General features: G+C 43.8%; 1 protein-coding gene across 2 annotated transcripts in view; it reads left to right on the top strand.

Moving 5' to 3' along the window:
• Positions 1–19,479, top strand: part of egln1a (egl-9 family hypoxia-inducible factor 1a) — a 116,141-nt gene that overhangs the window by 71,937 nt on the left and 24,725 nt on the right. The window contains exon 3 of one of the 2 annotated variants that reach the window (XM_067984138.1): positions 15,434–15,570. The exons of the other annotated variant lie outside the window; for it this stretch is intronic. Coding sequence (XP_067840239.1) covers positions 15,434–15,570 — 137 coding nt within the window. The remainder of the gene's footprint in view (positions 1–15,433; positions 15,571–19,479) is intronic. 2 annotated transcript variants of the gene reach the window in all.

The raw sequence follows: 19,479 nt of genomic DNA, 5'->3' as shown, positions 1-19,479 counted from the left end.
GTTTTGATAGAGTAGATTGGGAGAAACTGTTTCCACTGGCAGGAGGGTCGGTAACCAGAGGTCACAGATTTATGGTAATTGTAAAAGAACCAGGGGGGAGATGAGGAGAATTATTTTTACTCAGCGAGTTGTTACAATCTGGAATGAACTGAAAGGGCGGAGGAAGCAGATTCAATAGTAATTTTCAAAAAGGAATTGGATATATGCTTGAAAAGGAAAAATTTGCAGGGCTATGGGGAAGGAGCTGGGGAGTGGGACGAATTGGGAAGCTCTTTCAAAGTACCAGCACAGGCACAACGGGCCGAATGGCCTTCTGTGCTGTATGATTCTATGAATTGGTAGATTTGCGTGAAATGGGCCTTTTGATCTCATCCTCCCAACTGTCTTCTCCTTACAGCATGTAGCTGTTTCTTAAATGAGTCTGTTCAAGAAAGGGGAAAATTATAAGCCAGAACATTACAAGCCAATTAATGTTACCTCAGTAGTGGGTAAACTTCTAGAGTTCATAATATGAAATGAAATTAGTGAACACTTAGAAAGACATGGGCTTGTAATGGGCAGGTCATGCTTGACTGATTTTAATTTTTTAGAAAATCAATGTATAGATAAAGTGAACGCAATGGATCTTGCATTTGGATTTTTAGATGGCATTTGACAAGGTGCCACATAAGAGACTGGTTATGAAATTTAAGGCATATTGTATTAAAAGGAAAGTAGTCACATGGATAGAGGGAAGACTATGGGATAGAAAGGAAAGAATGAGGGTGAATGGATGTTTTTCAGATTGGCAGGATGTGGATCATGATGTGCAGCTTGGATCTGTGGTGGGACCTCTTTGTTTTCCATTTATATAAATGATTTGGACATATGTGTGACGAGGTGTAGTAAAGATGCAATGTGGTTCCCAGGGAGCAACGGATTGCTTATTGCAATGTTCTCTGAACACAAGAAAATTACCTAAGTACAAAAATATAACAAGGGAAATTATATCCAAGTGTGAGGGCACGGCAAACCGTGAAGTTGATATTACAGGAGAACTTAGACAATTAGTGCAGTGGGTACGTAAGTAACAAATACAAATGTCAAATAACACATTTTGCAGAAAAGAATGGTAAGATTCTTTACAGTAGAGGAACAGAGAGATCTAAGGGTGCAGATGCATAGATGTATAATGGTAGGAGTGCAGATATAAAGGACCATAAGAAGGCAAATACGATTCTAGGTTTTATACATGGAGTTGAATATAAAAGCAAGAAAATGTTAAATTCGTACACAGTGGTTAGGCCATAGTTTGAGTATTGCATGAAGTTCTGGGCTTCCCATTATGGGAGGATATTGGAATCAATGAAAAGCTATAGTTACGAAGAAAGGCTAAAAAAATGTTATTTTCCCTCACTGGAACAGTAAAGGTTAAAGGGGAATTTAATAGAGGTTTTCAAAATTATGAAAGGTTTTGTAAGAGTAAACAGTGAAAGCTTGCTTCCGCTGGTTGGCAAATTGATATCAAGGGACAAAAATTTATGATTCTCACTTGAAGAATGAAGGGAAGTTGTCTTTTTTTCCCACACAGTATTAGAAGAGGAATAGTTTACCACAATTAGCTGTTGAGGCAGAAACGGTAACATCATTTAAAAGAGAATTGGATAAGTGTTTGAAAATGAAGAACAGAGTATGTGGATAGAGCAAAAAAATGGGATTAGAGTGGGCTGCTCCAGTCAGAGCTAACAAAAACACAGTTGGTTGCCTTCTCCTGTGCTATAAGTTGACTTGAGTGCTTTGGCATTAAACCCAGGATGCATCACCATTCCTGCAAACGTTTGTGAGAGTGTATGGGTTATTTCTAAATTTTAAACCAATTAAAATGGATGCTAGGCAAATATTTTTCTCTTGTTTGATATATGTAGATATATGTGTATGTATGTGTGTGTACATATATATATATATATATAGTGTTAGCCCTTTTTAGTTTCCCCTTTGCTCCAGTTTTGTTGAAGGAGATGTGCAGCCATTAGAAATTTTCCTTCACATTTTCCAGATACCCCAGTACTGGACTATGAATCACAGTGCCAATGAAAAATCATGGAAAATTGGCTCTTTGGCTCTTTTTACATTTCCTCCACAAAATCATACAGGTTAGCATTTGACTTTTGTCTCACCAATTCTCTCCCAGCTATCCTCCCTTGAGAAGTCACTGATGCCTTGCTGAGATACAGTGTCACCATCTGGTTTCTTACCCAATTGACCATTATCCACATATGAGCTTTGATGATGAGGGTCGACAGGTTACCACAAGTACATCAGGCCAGATTCTTTCCTCACCTGATATCCATCTGCACATGCACACACCAAGAGTCATTCTGATTCAACCTTTAAAAAATTATTCCTTTTATGGATGGGTTTTTGATCGACGATGCCACGTTTACATTCTGTAAGGTGATATCTTGCTCTAGTTGATGTTTAGGGAGATGCTGAGCAGGAAGTTGATCTATTTCTACGGAGAGGTGAGGCATAAATGGAAATTTTTGTCTTGAGGGAATTTATCTGGCTGAAGCAACATTACTTCCCAAGTCTCTATGTAAACATGGAGGAATAAGCAATGGTTACAGTACTTGAAGTTATTAACCCCTCTTGCTAGACGTTAAAATAAATAAAGGCAAATTGCATTTCTGATGTGTATGCTTTCATGAAAAAAACAGAAAACATACTCATTTAACTTTGGCAATGAGGTTTATTTGCAATGGGATGTTTACGAACTTATGGGGGTACAGAACTGCGAGGGGATTATTGAAGGACAATGGATAGAATTTAGATGTTAGAGAAGTCACCACATGTCAGTAAAGTGGACAGATCTAGAGGGTGAGTCAATAGGGATTGGGAGTGGAGATCAATACAACCAGATTGCGAACAGTCGGCTTCAACCCGAGATGGTGGACGGGGAGGGGGATCGGTGGCAAGGGTACGGAGTTGTGGCGGGAGCCAACTAGGTGTCATCAGCGTGCATATGGTACCTGATGCTATGTCTTTGGATGGAAAAGAGGAGGAGGCCAAGAATAGATCCTTGGGGGAACTCCAGAGGTAACAGTGCGGGTGTGGGAAGAGACACTATTGCTAAAGATGCTCTGGCTATGAGTGGAACTGAGCAAGCACAGTCCCACTGAGCTGGACCACAGAGGAGAGGCGTTGAAGGATTATGTGGTTGACCATTTCAAAGGTTAGTGAGGTTGAGAAGGATGAGGATGGATAGTGCACCACAATCACAGTCACAGAGGATGTCATTTGTGACTTTGATTAAGGCCATTTCAGTGCTGTGGCAGGGACAGTAACCAGGTTAGAGAGATTCAAACATGGAGTTGTGAGACAGATAAGCACCGATTTGGGAGGTGACAACACATTCAAGGACTTTTGAAGAGGAAAGGGAAGCTGGAGATGGGGACGATAGTTTGCAAGGACAGAGGAGTCGAGGATGGGTTTTTTGAAGAGTGGGATGAGGACAGTGGTTTTGAAAGGGAGCAGAAAGTACCTGAGGGGAGGAAACTATTTACAATATCAACGAGCATGGGGTCAGGAAAGGAATTTGGATGGTCAGCAATTTAGTGGGAATGGGGTTGAGCAAGCAGGATGTGTGTCTGTGGACAAGATGAGCTTAAATAGGGCATGCGGAGAGATAGTGAATCTCGAGAAAGATGTAGGTTCAGAGTTAGGGCAGGAAGGGAACCTTAGGGGAAGTTTGGCTTTGGGCGAGGGGATGCAGCAGAGTCAGCTGAACAGATGATATCGATCTTAGTGACAAAGAAGTCAGTGAGCTCCTTGCACTTGTTGGATGTCAGGGCAGAGAGGGCATGGGAGAGGAGTTTAAGGAGACGATTTGTAGTGGAGAAAAGAAGCCGAAGGTTAACGTTGCATTCCATGAGTTAGAAACTGAATAGCGCTGACATGCCACATGAACTGGGTGCAGGGAATGATCCCTGCATTGGAACAGGTGAGCCAGAGGCCGGATCGAAATTGGGCTTCGTGCCTCGTTTAGATTAGACCAGCGAGCTGCAAACGCCTGCTGTGCATCCCATGACAGCTCGTCGACGAAGCAGATATCAATTTATGATTATTAAAAGCCCACCATATTCCATATATCAGCAATTTGTTTCTTTAGTTTTTCAACCGAGTACAGGTACAGATTGTGACTGTATAGGCTTACTACATTAAATGCACGATATAAATGCAAGTTGTTGTAACGAAACAGGATTAATTAATGATCTCAAAGTAAAGGATCCCTTGGGAAGCAGTGATCGTAACATGATAGAATTTCACATCCAGTTTGAGAGTGACGATCTTGGGTCTGAAACTACTGTATTAAACTTATGTAAACAATCTTACAACACCAGGTTATAGTCCAACAATTTTATTGTTGGACTATATTATCCCCTTCGTCAGGTGAATGAGTGAAAGATTCTCAATCGCATATCTTAGGCTGGGACAGCATCACACCAATCAAAAGGTGTCGTTGTTGTTCAAACAGGCCAGTCACGGAGAACAGCACGTCCCAGTACACTGGATATACATTGTGTCAATTACACAGACAGAAAGAAAGAGACCCAAATGGCAGAGAGAGAGAGAATATTAAAACACATAACTTTTTTTTCCCTTTTTGCTGGTGGGGTTACGTGTAGCGTGACATGAACCCAAGATCCCGGTTGAGGCCGTCCTCATGGGTGCGGAACTTGGCTATCAACTTCTGCTCGACGATTTTGCGTTGTCGTGTGTCTCGAAGGCCGCCTTGGAGAACGCTGACCTGAAGATCAGTGGCTGAATGTCCTTGACTGCTAAAGTGTTCCCCGACTGGGAGGGAACCCTCCTGTCTGGCGATTGTTGCGCGGTGTCCGTTCATCCGTTGTCGCAGTGTCTGCATGGTCTCGCCAATGTACCATGCTCCGGGGCATCCTTTCCTGCAACGTATGAGGTAGACAACGTTGGCCGAGTCACAGGAGTATGAACCATGTACCTGGTGGGTGGTGTCCTCTCGTGTGATGGTGGTATCCGTGTCGATGATCTGGCATGTCTTGCAGAGGTTGCCGTGGCAGGGTTGTGTGGTGTCGTGGACGCTGTTCTCCTGAAAGCTGGGTAATTTGCTGCGAACGATGGTCTGTTTGAGGTTGGGTGGCTGTTTGAAGGCAAGTAATGGAGGTGTGGGGATGGCCTTAGCGAGGTGTTCGTCGTCATCGATGACATGTTGAACGCTGCGGAGAATATGGTGTAGTTTCTCCGCTCCGGGGAAGTGCTGGACAACGAAGGGTACTCTGTTGGTTGCGTCCCGTGTTTGTCTTCTGAGGAGGTCTATGCGATTCTTCGCTGTGGCCCGTCGGAACTGTCGATCGACAAGTCGAGCGTCATATCCCGTTCTTACAAGGGCGTCTTTCAGCGTCTGTCGGTGTCCATCGCGTTCCTCCTCGTCTGAGCAGATTCTGTGTATTCGTAGGGCCTGTCCATAGGGGATGGCCTCTTTGACGTGGTTGGGATGGAAGCTGGAAAAGTGGAGCATCGTGAGGTTGTCCGTGGGCTTGCGGTAGATTGAGGTGCTGAGGTGCCCGTCTTTGATGGAGATTTGTGTGTCCAAGAAAGAAACCGATTCTGAGGAGTAGTCCATGGTGAGTTTGATGGTGGGATGGAACTTGTTGATGTTATCATGTAGTCTCTTCAGTGATTCTTCGCCGTGGGTCCATAGGAAGAAAATGTCGTCGATGTATCTGGTGTATAGCGTTGGTTGGAGATCCTGTGCAGTGAAGAAGTCATGCTCGAACTTGTGCATGAAAATGTTGGCGTATTGGGGTGCGAATTTGGTCCCCATGGCTGTTCCGTGTGTTTGGGTAAAGAACTGGTTATCGAAGGTGAAGACGTTGTGATCCAGGATGAAGCGGATGAGTTGTAGGATGGCGTCTGGAGATTGGCTGTTGGTGTTGAGTACTGAGGCTGTTGCAGCGATGCCGTCATCGTGGGGGATACTAGTGTAGAGTGGTGAGAAGTGTTCCTGGTTCAACTGGTCCGTGGGTGCTGAGTTTTTGTAGGAAGTCTGTAGTGTCACGACAGAGCTGGGGGTTCCCTGTACGATAGGTTTCAGGATGCCCTCGACGTATCCAGAGAGGTTCTCACACAGGGTTCCGTTGCCTGATACGATAGGACGTCCGGGTATGTTGGCTTTGTGTATCTTTGGGAGGCAGTAGAAGTCTCCCACGCGGGGAGTACGTGGGATGAGAGCACGTAGGATGCTTTGAAGGTCTGGATCGAAGGTCTTGATCAGTTTGTTGAGCTGGTGGGTGTGTTCTTTGGTCGGATCTGCGGGTAACTGTCTGTAGTGTTCCTGGTTGTCCTGGTTGCAATAGTCCGTTCTGTTCTGTATGACTGTTCTCCGTGACTGGCCTGTTTGAACAACAACGACACCTTTTGATTGGTGTGATGCTGTCCCAGCCTAATATAAGATATGCGATTTGAGAATCTTTCACTCATTCACCTGACGAAGGGGATAATCTCCGAAAGCTTGTGATTTTAAAATAAAATTGTTGGACTATAACCTGGTGTTGTAAGATTGTTTACATTTGTCAACCCCAGTCCATCACCGGCATCTCCACATCATGGGTATTAAACTTAAATAAGGGCAATTATAAAGGAATGAGGGTGGAATTGGCTAAAGTGGACTGGGTAAACAGATTAGATAGTATGATGGTGGATAAGCAGTGGCAAACATTTAAAAAGATATTTTATGACTCGCAACAAAAATATATCCCTGTGAGGAGGAAAGACTCCACAAAAAGGGTGAACCAACCACGGCTAAGTAAGGAAGTCAAGGATGGTATCAGGTTGAAAAAGCATACAACGTGGCAAAGATTACTGGTAAGCCCGAAGATTGGGAAAACTTTAAAAACCAGCAAAGGTTGGCTAAAAGAATAATGAAGGGAGAAAATAAATTGAGAGTAAACCAGCAAGAAATATAAAAACTGACAGTAAAAGCTTCTACAAGTATATAAAAAGGAAGAGGGTAGCTAAAGTAAACATTGGTCCCTTAAAGGATGAGACTGGCAAAATAATAATGGAAAACAAGGAAATGGCAGAGGAATTGAACAGATATTTTGTATCCGTCTTCAAAGTAGAAGACACTAATAACATACCAATAATAATGGATAATCAAGGGGCAAAGGGGAGGGAGGAACAAAAAACAATCACTAGAGAAAGAGTACTAAGTAAACTAATGGGTCTAAAGGCTGACAAGTCCCCTGGACCTGATGGCTTGCATCCGAGGTTCTTAAAGGAAGTGGGTACAGAGATGGTAGATGCATTGGTTGTAATCTTCCAGAATTCACTAGATTCTGGAAAGGTCCCAGCAGATTGGAAAACCGCAAACCTAACTCCCCTATTCAAGAAGGGAGTGAGACAGAAAGCAGGTACTATAGACCAGTTATCTAACATCTGTCATTGGGAAAATGCTAGAATCCATTATTGAGGAAGTAGTAGCAGGACATTTGGAGACTGATAATACAATCAAGGAGAGTCAACAATGTTTTATGAAGGGGAAATCATGTCTGACAAATTTATTAGAGTTCTTTGAGGAAGTAATGGGCAGGGTGGATAAAGGGGAACCAATGGATGCAGTAAATTTGGATTTCCAAAAGGCATTCGATAAGGTGCCACATAAAAGGTTACTGCACAAAGTAAGCGCTCATGGTGTTGGGGGTAATATACTGGTGTGGATAAAGGATTGGCTAACTAACAGAAAACAAAGAGTCGAGATAAAGGAGTCATTTTCAAAATGGCAATCTTTAACTAGTGGGGTGCCGCAGGGATCAGTGCTGGGGCCTCAACTATTTACAATATATATCAATGACTTGGATGAAGGAACAGAGTGTATTGTGGCCAAATTTTCTGATGATACAAAGATAGGTGGAAAAGCAAGTTGCGAGGAGGACACAAAGGGGGTGATTTTAGGAGGCAAATGCCGGTGCGTTGGAGGCAGGGGGTCTCCGAAAATCGTGCAAATCCCGTCCGGGTTCAGAAACCGGCTCCAACCAGCCGGCTTCCGAGTTTCCCAGGGACCCACCTGTGTGCATGCGGGCGACCCGAAAACGGAAGTCCCACCGGCAATTAAAGCCGGCGGGATGACAGTTAAAGAGCCAAATGTACTTCATTGAGGTACTTAAGGCACTTTACTTGTGACAGATGAAAGGATTAGAAACATTTTTAACTTACCTGGGCGGCTTGCCCACCGCCTCTGATTCATGCCTGATCAGGGAAAAAGAAACAAAATAAATTAAATTAAAAAACCATGCAATGAAATGAAAACACGAACTGCACCTACCTTTTGAAACCTGCTCCGATGTCCGATGTCTCCCACTCCAATGTCCCCTTCTTCACCCTCCCAATGTCCCCCCAATCTCACCCTCCCAATCTTCTCCTCTCCGCGCGCCCCCCCGTCTTCCAGTCCAGCGCGGATGACGTCTGGCTCTCTCTCTTTCCCGCTCCCCTCTCGCATTGCAGCTCCTGATGGCAGCCAGCCTGTCAATCAGGCTAGCTGCCGGGCATGAAACCCAGAGAGGACGTTAACCACTATCAATCAATGTGCGATCGCATCGGAAACGGTAAGTTTGGTTCATGCGGGTTTGCCACGCGCCCAGTCTCCTCCCCGCTAATATCGAGCCCAAAGTGTCTGCAAAGGGATATTGACAGGTTAAGCGAATGGGCAAAAATTTGGCAGATGGAATATAATGTGGGAAAACGTGAAGTCATCCACTTTGGGAGGAAAAATAAAAAAGCAAAATATTATTTGAATGGAGAAATACTGCGGTACAGAGGGATCTGGGTGTCCTCGTACATGAATCAAAAAAAGTTAACATACAAGTGCAGCAGGTAATCCGGAAGGCAAATGGAATATTGGCCTTTATTTCTATGGGGATGGAGTATAAAAGCAGGGAAATCATGCTACAACTGTACAGGGTGCTGATGAGATTACACCTGGGGTACTGCGTACAGTTCTGGTGTCCTTATGTAAGGAAGGACTTATTTGCATTGGAGGCAGTTCAGAGAAGGTTCACGAAGTTGATCCCAGGTATGGAAGGGTTGTCTTATGAGGAAAGATTGAACAGGTTGGGTCTATGTTCATTGGAGTTTAGAAGAATGCGAGGAGACCTTATTGAAACATACAAAATTCTGAGGGGACTTGATAGGGTAGATGCTGAGAGGATGTTACCCCTCATGGGGGAATCTAAAACTAGGGGGCTTGGCCTCAGAATAAGGCTGAAATGAGGAGGAATTTCTTCTCCCAGAGGGTCGTGAATCTTTGGAATTCTTTACCCCAAAAAGCTGTGGCGGCTGAGTCATTGAATATATTCAAGGCTGAGTTAGACAAATTTTTGATCAGCAATGGAGTCAAAGAATATGGGGAAAAGGCGGGAAAGTGGAGTTGAGGTAAAAATCAGATCAGCCATGATCTCATTAAATAGTGGAGCAGGCTCGAAGGGCCAAATGGCCTATTCCTGCTCCTATCTCTTATGGTGACTCAGGTAATTCCTGCAACGACTATATGCTGTGGAATACGACTATTTCTTTCTGAAAAATATTTTTATTCTAAGGCCAGGAAGGAAGTTTTCAAAGAATCTTATCTGATTGGTTTGAACTGGCTGCAGAATGCTGTAGTTGAACTGATCTAATATCTTGCTTATATTGCTGCTTCTGTACATAACTTCAGTGAATCAATCTGTTCACTAGTTTAGTCTGTTATAAAAAGTCTCTTGTGTGATTGATGTTATCAGTCTACCAAAATGACACGAACTTTGGTGGAATTCCTAAGTACTATCCAGTATCAATAAAAAGGTTCCTTTCTCGCCTGGGACTTGCTATCTTAAATTACTTCACATATAAGGCACCTTTCAGTCCATAGGGAGAGAGATCTTGTCTGTGAAAACACACCTTTTATACTGTGCACAAGAAAAAAGTATCTGCAGTGAGGTCAAACTATAAAATTACCACTTGTAGGCCAAAACATCCATAATCCACTCGCTCCCTTGCCCCATTCAGCACTATTCCACACTTTTGAGATGTTGAGTTGCACCTGACCCAGGAGGCTTTATCCCATTGCTATAGGAGTATTGTCTGGTGTAAGGAAATTGGTAGGTTTAACAGTAGGCTGGAGCACCTGTAAAGTACATTCTGGATGAGCAGATCCTTTGGATCAGATTCCAGTGGTGGACTCCATTGTCATTTTTCAAGTCCTATTCTACTATGGGAAACCTACTACCTAATCATTGGCCATCTGAATGAGATTCCAAATGCATGGATATCCTCAGATGAAAAATTTGCCCGTTCCGGTCCTTTCGCACCTACCACCATTGGGCAGGCATCACTTCAGGGCTATACATGCTAGACAATAAAAAATATCACATCGTTAATCTACTTATACAGGCTAAACTGGATTTACTTACAAATAAAATGATGCACAGAAGCAAAATACTAAACACAACGTTGGCCCAGAATTTGCTGGAATGGCGTTTTGGCCCCAAACGCCGTTAGTTAGACCGTTGAGCGCCCGATCCTTCAATGGCGAATTTACATTATAATGTGCTGGAGAATTTATTAGAATTGCGCTACAGCGAAAACAGTGGCAAATCAGAAGCGACGCCGTTGAGAAATGATTGCTATGAATTCCGATTTTGATTACATGAACAGTATTGCGGTATTCATCCACTTGTTCCGATTTATAAAAGCACGTATTTGACCTTTGAGTCCCATTTCGCGAAGTTACCATAAATCTAAAGTTGTGGAAATACAATTCCTTGATGTAATATGGGCAGCGTGTGTGGCTGCAGATACCTCAGTTAATGATGGCTTCTAAATTGTAATCGTTTTCAGGTGTTGGTGTGCAGATTCATTTGAAAGCATGTGTCCTGTATTTTGCAGGGGAAATATATTAAAAACTCATTGCAAGATCAGTAGGAAGTAATTTAATAATGCATTTTTCAGATATTGCTACCTTTAAATTCAGAGCAGCTGCATAGTCTCTTAATAGTCGTCATAACTCTTTAAATAGATCGATTTTCTGAAGTACCAATTGAAACTGTTGAGGAACCAGAGATCAGTGAATGGGTGCAAACATTAAATGGCTATCAAAAATTCAATTTCATTTAGTAGGAAACCGTCAAGCCAGCTAGTATGTCCAAAAGCCAATTATTTTTGTATTAGCTAAATAAATCAGCAAAGCTCAGTGAAAAGTCATCTCTGTTTAAGGAAAAGCATCTTGGAGCAATAAATCACACCACTGCCAAGTTACCAGCGCCGTTTTGATTCAGTCTATATGGCAGTGGCGATATGGCAGTGCACAGGCTGGGAGGAAAAAGAGTGGAAGAGCTATAGTGGTAGGGGATTCTATCGTAAGGGGAACAGACAGGCGTTTCTGTGGCCGTAAACGTGACTCCAGGATGGTTTGTTGCCTCCCTGGTGCCAGGGTCATGGATGTCACTGAGCGGCTACAGGGCATTCTCAAGGGGAAGGGTGAGCAGGCAGAGGTCGTGGTCCACATTGGGACCAACGACATAGGTAGGAAGGGAGATGAGGTCCTGCATCAAGAATTTAGGGAGCTAGGTAGCAGATTAAAGAGCAGGACCTCAAAGGTTGTAATCTCTGGATTACTCCCAGTGCCACGGGCTAGTGAGTATAGAAATAGGAGGATAGAACAGATGAATGCGTGGCTAAAGAGTTGGTGCAGGAGGGAGGGTTTCAGTTTCCTGGATCACTGGGCCTGCTTCTGGGGAAGGTGGGACTTGTACAAGTCGGACGGGTTGCACCTGAACCAGAGCGGGACAAATATCCTTGCGGGGAGGTTTGCTAGCACTGTTGGGGGGGGTTGAAACTAACTTGGCAGGGGGATGGGATACAGAGTGGAGCTACAATAGGGGGTGATGTGCAGCCAAATATAGAGAAAAAAACAAGTCAGCTTGGAAGACAGGGCAAATATGTAAGGGCAAGGCTGGATGGCATCTATTTTAATGCAAGGAGTCTTGCGAATAAGGTGGATGAACTGAAGGTGTTGATAAACACATGGGAGTATGATGTTGCTGTCACAGAGACATGGTTGAGGGAGGGGCAAGACTGGCAGCTCAATATTCCGAGGTACAGAATCTTCAGGCGAGACAGAGGGGGAGGTATAAAAGGAGGGGGGGTCGCAATATTAATTAAAGAATCAATTACTGCCATAAGGAGGGATGATATATTAGCAGGTTCCTCTAATGAGGCCATATGGGTGGAGCTTAAAAACAAAAAGGGGGCAAGCACTTTGATGGGAGTGTACTATAGGCCCCCAAACAGTCAGGGGGAGATCGAGGAACAGATATGTAGGCAAATCTCAGAAAATTGTGCAAATAATAGGGTAATAATCGTGGGGGATTTCAACTTCCCCAATATTAACTGGGATACTCAGAGTGTAAAAGGCTTAGAGGGTACAAAATTCTTAATGTGCATCCAGGAGAGCTTTTTGAGCCAGCATGTAGAAAGTCCTACAAGAGAGGGGGCGGTACTGGACCTAATTCTAGGGAATGTGGCCAGCCAAGTGGAAGAAGTGCTAGTAGGTGAGCACTTTGGTGACAGTGACCATAATTCGGTGAGATTTAAGGTGGTCATGGAAAAGGACAGGGAGGGGCCAGAAATAAAGGTTCTAAATTGGGGGAAGGCCGATTTTAATAGGATAAGGCAGGATCTGGCCAAAATGGACTGGGATCAGCTGCTTGTAGGAAAATCCGCATCGGAGCAATGGGAGTCTTTCAGAAGGGAGATTGAGACCATACAATGGCAACATGTTCCCGTAAAGGTCAAGGGTGGTTCCAAGAACTCCAGGGAACCTTGGATGTCAGGGGATATACGAGAATGGATTAGGAAAAAAAGGAGGGCTTTTGGCAGATACAAAAGGCTAAAGACGGAGGAAGCCCTAGAGGAGTACAAAAAGTGCAGGGGGATACTTAAAAAAGAAATTAGGAGATCAAGGAGGGGCCATGAAAAAACACTGGCGAGCAAAATAAAGGAAAATCCTAAGATGTTTTATAAGTATATTAAGGGTAAGAGGATGACTAGGGAAAAAATAGGGCCCATTAGGGACAAAAATGGCAATCTGTGTGTGGAGCCGGCAGATGTAGGAGGGGTTCTAAATGAATTTTTTGCATCTGTTTTCACTATGGAGAAGGACGATGTAGACATAGAAATACGGCAGGGGGACTGTGATATACTCGAACATATTAACATCGAGCGGGAGGAGGTATTGGCGGTTTTAGCAGGCCTAAAAATGGATAAATCCCCAGGCCCGGACGAAATGTATCCCAGGCTACTGTGTGAGGCAAAGGAGGAGATTGCGGGGGCTCTGACACATATATTCAGAACCTCTCTGGCCACAGGGGATGTGCCAGAGGACTGGAGAACTGCTAATGTAATACCATTATTCAAGAAGGGGAGTAGGGAAAAACCGGGGAACTACAGGCCAGTGAGCCTAACATCAGTGGTAGGAAAATTATTGGAAAAAATTCTGAAGGACAAAATTAGTCTCCACTTGGAGAAGCAAGGATTAATCAGGGATAGTCAACATGGCTTTGTCAAGGGAAGATCATGTCTGACTAATTTGATTGAATTTATTGAGGGGGTGACTAGGCGTGTGGATGAGGGTAACGCAGTGGATGTGGTATACATGGATTTCAGTAAGGCCTTCGATAAAGTCCCCCACAGGAGACTGGTCAAGAAGGTACGAGCCCATGGAATCCAGGGTGCCTTGGCACTTTGGATACAAAACTGGCTTAGTGACAGAAGGCAGAGGGTGATGGTCGAAGGTTGTTTTTGTGACTGGAAGCCTGTGGCCAGTGGGGTACCACAGGGATCGGTGCTGGGTCCCTTGCTGTTTGTGGTCTACATTAATGACTTGGATATGAATGTAAAAGGTATGATCAGTAAGTTCGCTGATGATACAAAGATTGGTAGGGTGGTAAATAGTGAGGAGGATAGCCTCAGTCTGCAGGACGATATAGATGGGTTGGTCAGAAGGGCGGAACAGTGGCAAATGGAATTTAACCCGGAAAAGTGCGAGGTGATGCACTTTGGTGGGACTAACAAGGCAAGGGAATACACAATGAATGGGAGGACCCTAGGCAAGACAGAGGGTCAGAGGGATCTTGGTGTGCAAGTTCACAGATCCCTGAAGGCGGCGGAACAGGTAGATAAGGTGGTAAAGAAGGCATATGGGACACTTGCCTTTATTAGCCGAGGCATAGAATATAAGAGCAAGGAGGTTATGATGGAGCTGTATAAAACACTGGTTAGGCCACAGCTGGAGTACTGTGTGCAGTTCTGGTCGCCACACTACAGGAAGGATGTGATCGCTTTGGAGAGGGTGCAGAGGAGATTCACCAGGATGTTACCAGGGCTGGAGCGCTTCAGCTATGAAGAGAGACTGGGAAGATTGGGTTTGTTTTCCTTGGAGCAGAGGAGGCTGAGGGGGGACATGATTGAGGTGTACAAAATTATGAGGGGCACAGATAGGATGGATACTAAGGAGCTTTTTCCCTTCGTTGAGGGTTCTATAACAAGGGGACATAGATTCAAGGTAAAAGGCGGGAGGTTTAGAGGGGATTTGAGAAAGAACTTTTTCACCCAGAGGGTGGTTGGAGTCTGGAACTCACTGCCTGAAAGGGTTGTGGAGGCAGGAACCCTCACAACATTCAAGAAGCATTTGGATGAGCACTTGAAATGCCATAGCATACAAGGCTACGGACCAAATGCTGGAATATGGGATTAGAGTAGACAGGGCTTGATGGCCGGCGCGGACACGATGGGCCGAAGGGCCTCTATCCGTGCTGTATGACTCTATGACTCTATGATTATTAATGCAGCAAATTGGACATCGCCATTAATTCGATAGAGGGCAGAGTTATGACAATCTAATTCTCACTGTTTCGGCGAGGTTCATGGCAAAGCGTCCCAGGAAATTTCGGTACCTAGGAAAGAGAGCAGCCTCCATTTTAACTCCTAGCTGCTTGAAATTATACAAAGATCAAAGACAGAAATTCTGATTTTTGTCGGACTTCTGGGTAGAGCAGTGGAGTTTAGACCTTGCTCATCCATATCTATGTTACAACCTTGTGATGAATGGAAATATACAATTGTGATTTTGAAATAACCAATTTGAGTAAATGACTTTTGGTTCTGATTATTATACTGAGAAGATTTAGCTGAGTTTTTTACAAACCTGCAGGAGTGGAAAAGTGATCTGTACTAAACAGATTAAATGCACTGCATTAATAAAACCTGGTACAAACTTCAAATATTACAAAATGTTCCCTAGTTTAGTGGTGATCTGCTCTGTATCTAGGGGTCTAAAGAAAATGTACTAATGTGGACTAGCAGCTAAAGGTTTCCTTTGCTTTGTTAGGTGCATGGAGGTCTTCTTCGAATTTTTCCAGAAGGCAAATTACAGTTTGCTGATATTGAACCAAAGTTTGATAGGCTGCTGTTTTTTTGGTCTGATCGACGCAATCCTCATGAAGTACAACCAGCTTTTGCCACAAGGTAAGTTCCATGAAGTGTTTTTATTGGGAAGGGGGCTGGAGTTTTATGATCACCTTCATAGTCAACATTTGCCATTTACCTCAGGAGTAGGCACAGTATGATGTGTCGTCAGAAGGAAAAATTACATGGACAGTGCCCATTTAAGATGTTACATCCTCAATCCTCCCTAGGATACCTTCAGTGTAGTTAGTATTGGCTCACTCGATGGCTGGAATTCCCATAGCCAACTGGGGCATGTCTGTATTGGCAACAACCAAGATGATATGGAAAACTCTGCTGTATGCTGCAAAAGCATCCTGGCTAGATGAGATGTACTGACCACTTCAGGCCACTTGCTGTATCATGTTCATCAACTACCTATGGATTCCTTCGTAGTCTTGAGGTACAAACTAAATGTGGAAAGTCCTTCTGTAAAGAAATCAGAATACACAGAGCCTCCTGTCTCGAATATCTATGTACAAGGAATGTCCCTGATACAGATGGCGTCAAACCAAACCTGCAGGGTTTAATAGGAAGGGGGAATACTTTCTGTTCAAAGTACTTTCTCTCTCTTCCCCCTCCTCCTAATGTTCATGGCAGAAATAATAAGCATAAAAATAAATAATACTATCAAATTTCTAAGCTAACAAAGACCCACCATTTCTGGTCAATTGCAGAGGTGGGCCATGTTCCAGAGTAGTTGTTATCGTTCGTTGGGGCTAGAACCTTGAAGCCACTGAGCCTTGGATAAGGAACAGTACTGTCTGAGACCATGTTCAAGATTCAGATTACTCTGATTTCCAGAATGCTCAGAATTAAAATCTTAACACAAATATGGGGTGGGGAGGGGGGGAGCCATCTTATTTCTCTTCTAAAAAGACAGACATACAGATTGTGGAAAAATACAGATTATGGATTGTGTCAATGTAAAACTTTATGGACCTAGCTAAAGAGACATTCAGGTGTTTGGTGCTTTTTTCATTTAAACATGTACTTGCATATTAGGTTCACTCCATTTACAGTAGTTTAATATGGTACTTCTTACACTGATGCATTGTGTACGTGTAAGTGCACTGAATATGTTGGTAAGGCTGTACCTGCTTGAATACCCAAGAATCTCTGACTGCAACTCCTGCTCTTCAAGCTACAGGATAGGGGTGTTTAGAGTTCTTCCGGTTTTTTTCTTGTGCCTAATACAAAAGTGTCCTTCCACAGGTGATGAACACTCCTTATGAACAGAAATATAACTTTAATCTGGTCTGCATTTGCCAAGGGGAAACCATAATCCCACTGACATTCAATATGTGCTCTGTTAACAGTATGAGATGTTACTGCACACTCCTGATCTCCAACTACTGGACAAATAACTCCAATAAACTACATATCTCAGATTAAAAACTACAAATCAAGATTTGGCTAGTTTACAACACTTCACTTAACTTGGTATCCCTTTCAGAACAATAGATGTTGTGAAGCTGTAGAAATTCTCTCATAACTTTCACAACTTGTACCCTTGATAAAACGCTTTTACGTGAGCAAGATAACTCGCGAAGTCCTTTGTTAACCTCTGCCCATATAGCGAGAGGAGAACTGAAAAACAAATGCTACAGTGCTATGTTATATATTGTTCATTCCCTTTGAAGTTAAGGTAAAACACCAGAAGGTCAAAAGGCACCCTGTACAATTAAACAAAACTGTTAATCGAAGTAAGGTTCAAAAGTAGCAGGGCAATCTCCCAGAAAACAGACAAGCATTTCACACACCTTTAGGATACAGCAGAGTTGTGAGGTTGGTCATGAGGCTCCTATCGAGACAGACGTCACAGTTAGTGGTCTTTTGAAGGTCTGATACAATAGTAAATGAATAACGCTGTAAATATAAAAAGATCGCAACAACTTGCATTTACCTAGTGCCTTTAACATAAAAAGACATCCCAAGGCATTTCACAGAGGTGTAATCAGACAAAAATAGATGTTGAGCCACAAAAGGAGGAGAATCCCAAAGATGGGAGAGAGGTGGAGGTGTTTAGGGAGGGAGTGTGGGGTCTAGACAGCTGATGGCACAGCCGCCAATAGTGGGGTAAAGGGAGGGAAGGATGCACAAGTTCTGGGATGTTGTAGAGCTGGAGGAAATTACAGAAATAGGGAGGAATGAGGCCATAGAGGGATTTGAACATGAGGATAAGAATCTTAAATTGGAGGCGTTGCCAGGACTGGGAACCAATATAGGTTAGCAAGGACAGGAACGATGGATGATTGTGACTTGGTGCAGGGTAAGATACAGGCAATAAAGTTTTGGATGAGCTGAAGTTTATGGAGGTTGGAGGATGGTAGGCCTGCTGGAAGAGGATTGGAATAATCGAATCTAGAGGTGACAAAGGCATGGATGAGGGTTGCAGTAGCAGATGCGCTGAGGCAGGGACGGAGACAGGGGATGTTGTAGAGTGGAAGTAGGCAACCTTTGTGATGGAAAGGATATGGGGTCACAAGCTCAGCTCGGTGTCAAATAGGTCACCGGACCTGCAAACAGTCGGCTTCAATCTGAGACAGTGGCCAGGCAGGGGTGATTGAATCAGTGGCAAGGGTACACTCTAGTTCAGCCTAAGACAGAGGCCAGGGAAGGGAATGAATCGGTGGCAAGGATGGGGGCTGAAGACGATGGCTTTGGTCTTCCCAGTGTTTAACTGGAGGAAATTGTGGCTCATCCAAGACTGGATATTGGGGAAACAGTCTAGTTGAGGGGTTGGGAGAAGCGGCGGAGAGGTAGAGCTGGGTGTTAGCATACATGTGGAAACTGACCCTATGTCTGCTGATGATTTCGCCAAGGAGCAGCAAGTATATGAGGAAGAGGAGGGTGCCAAGGATTGTTCCTTGGAGGCGCTGGGGGTGGGGGGGGGGCCTCCAGGGGTAATGGTGTGGATGCGGGAAGAGAAGCTATTGCTGGAGATGCTCTGGATATGACTTGATAGGTAAGAGTTGAACCAAGCGACGGAAGTTCTAGTGAGCTAGACAGCGAAGGGGAGGTGCAGGCTGATGAACATTATTTAATTATTTCTATCATGTAGGTCACTACGAGCCATGCATTGGGCCCAAGAATAACTTTTTTGAAGGATTTTTTTTGTGTCCATCAAGGCTTATAATGCTGTGGGATAGAATACTGTTCCATTTTAGGGTTCCAGTATTGGCATCAAACCCTCCCAAGTCGCGGCAGGAGTTTGATATAAGTTGATCAGGTTGGATATTTCCTCTGCATAGCCCTTTTTTTTTATCCAATCAAGTCCTTTTTTCAGCTCCAGCAAACCAACTGCTCGGAACCAAATAACAAGCAGTTAAGTGGCCCAAATAAGACCAATAAGTTTATTCCTGTATTATACCACAACTGATTTTGCTTTTGGGTTGGATTTTATTGAACATCTTTCATCACATGCCTCTGGCTAAACAGATTTTAAACATTTGCATGAAGTACAGCCATTTTAAAAAGGCCATGTGTCAAGGACCTGTTGTACACCTGTTAGCTTGTAAGTTCTGCATGGACTGCATTCAAAAGCTTGATGCAGTCATTATTGTAGCCACAGGAAGAGCCAGCACAGCTGATAATCAGCTTCCATTGTATTGGTTCTTCCAAGAGCCCAGTCAGCCAAGTATGGATTGGTGAGCTTCCCAGTGGCAATAACTGAGATGCCTGCTCTTCAATTTGCCATTTGCTTTTAGTAGTGATGTCAACAAATCAAAAGACTTACCTGTTACAGGTGGTCTTAATGCAAGAGCAGGCTGTAGTGGATATCTTGGGCCTCAGAGCTCACCCTATCGCTCGGGAATATTGCTGTGTAGTCACACTTGCCCTCTTGTTTCTGGCTTCCAACAAGAGCTGTAAGCTGTACTTTTGCAGATGCCCTTTGACAGAAAGGAACAGAACCGTCGGGCTTTCCTT

The sequence above is a fragment of the Heptranchias perlo genome, chromosome 5 (genome assembly GCF_035084215.1).
Source record: "Heptranchias perlo isolate sHepPer1 chromosome 5, sHepPer1.hap1, whole genome shotgun sequence".
Taxonomy (NCBI): Eukaryota; Metazoa; Chordata; class Chondrichthyes; order Hexanchiformes; family Hexanchidae; genus Heptranchias; species Heptranchias perlo.
The sequence above is the reverse complement of the archived record's forward strand: the minus strand, read 5'-3'. Positions and strand labels throughout refer to the sequence as shown.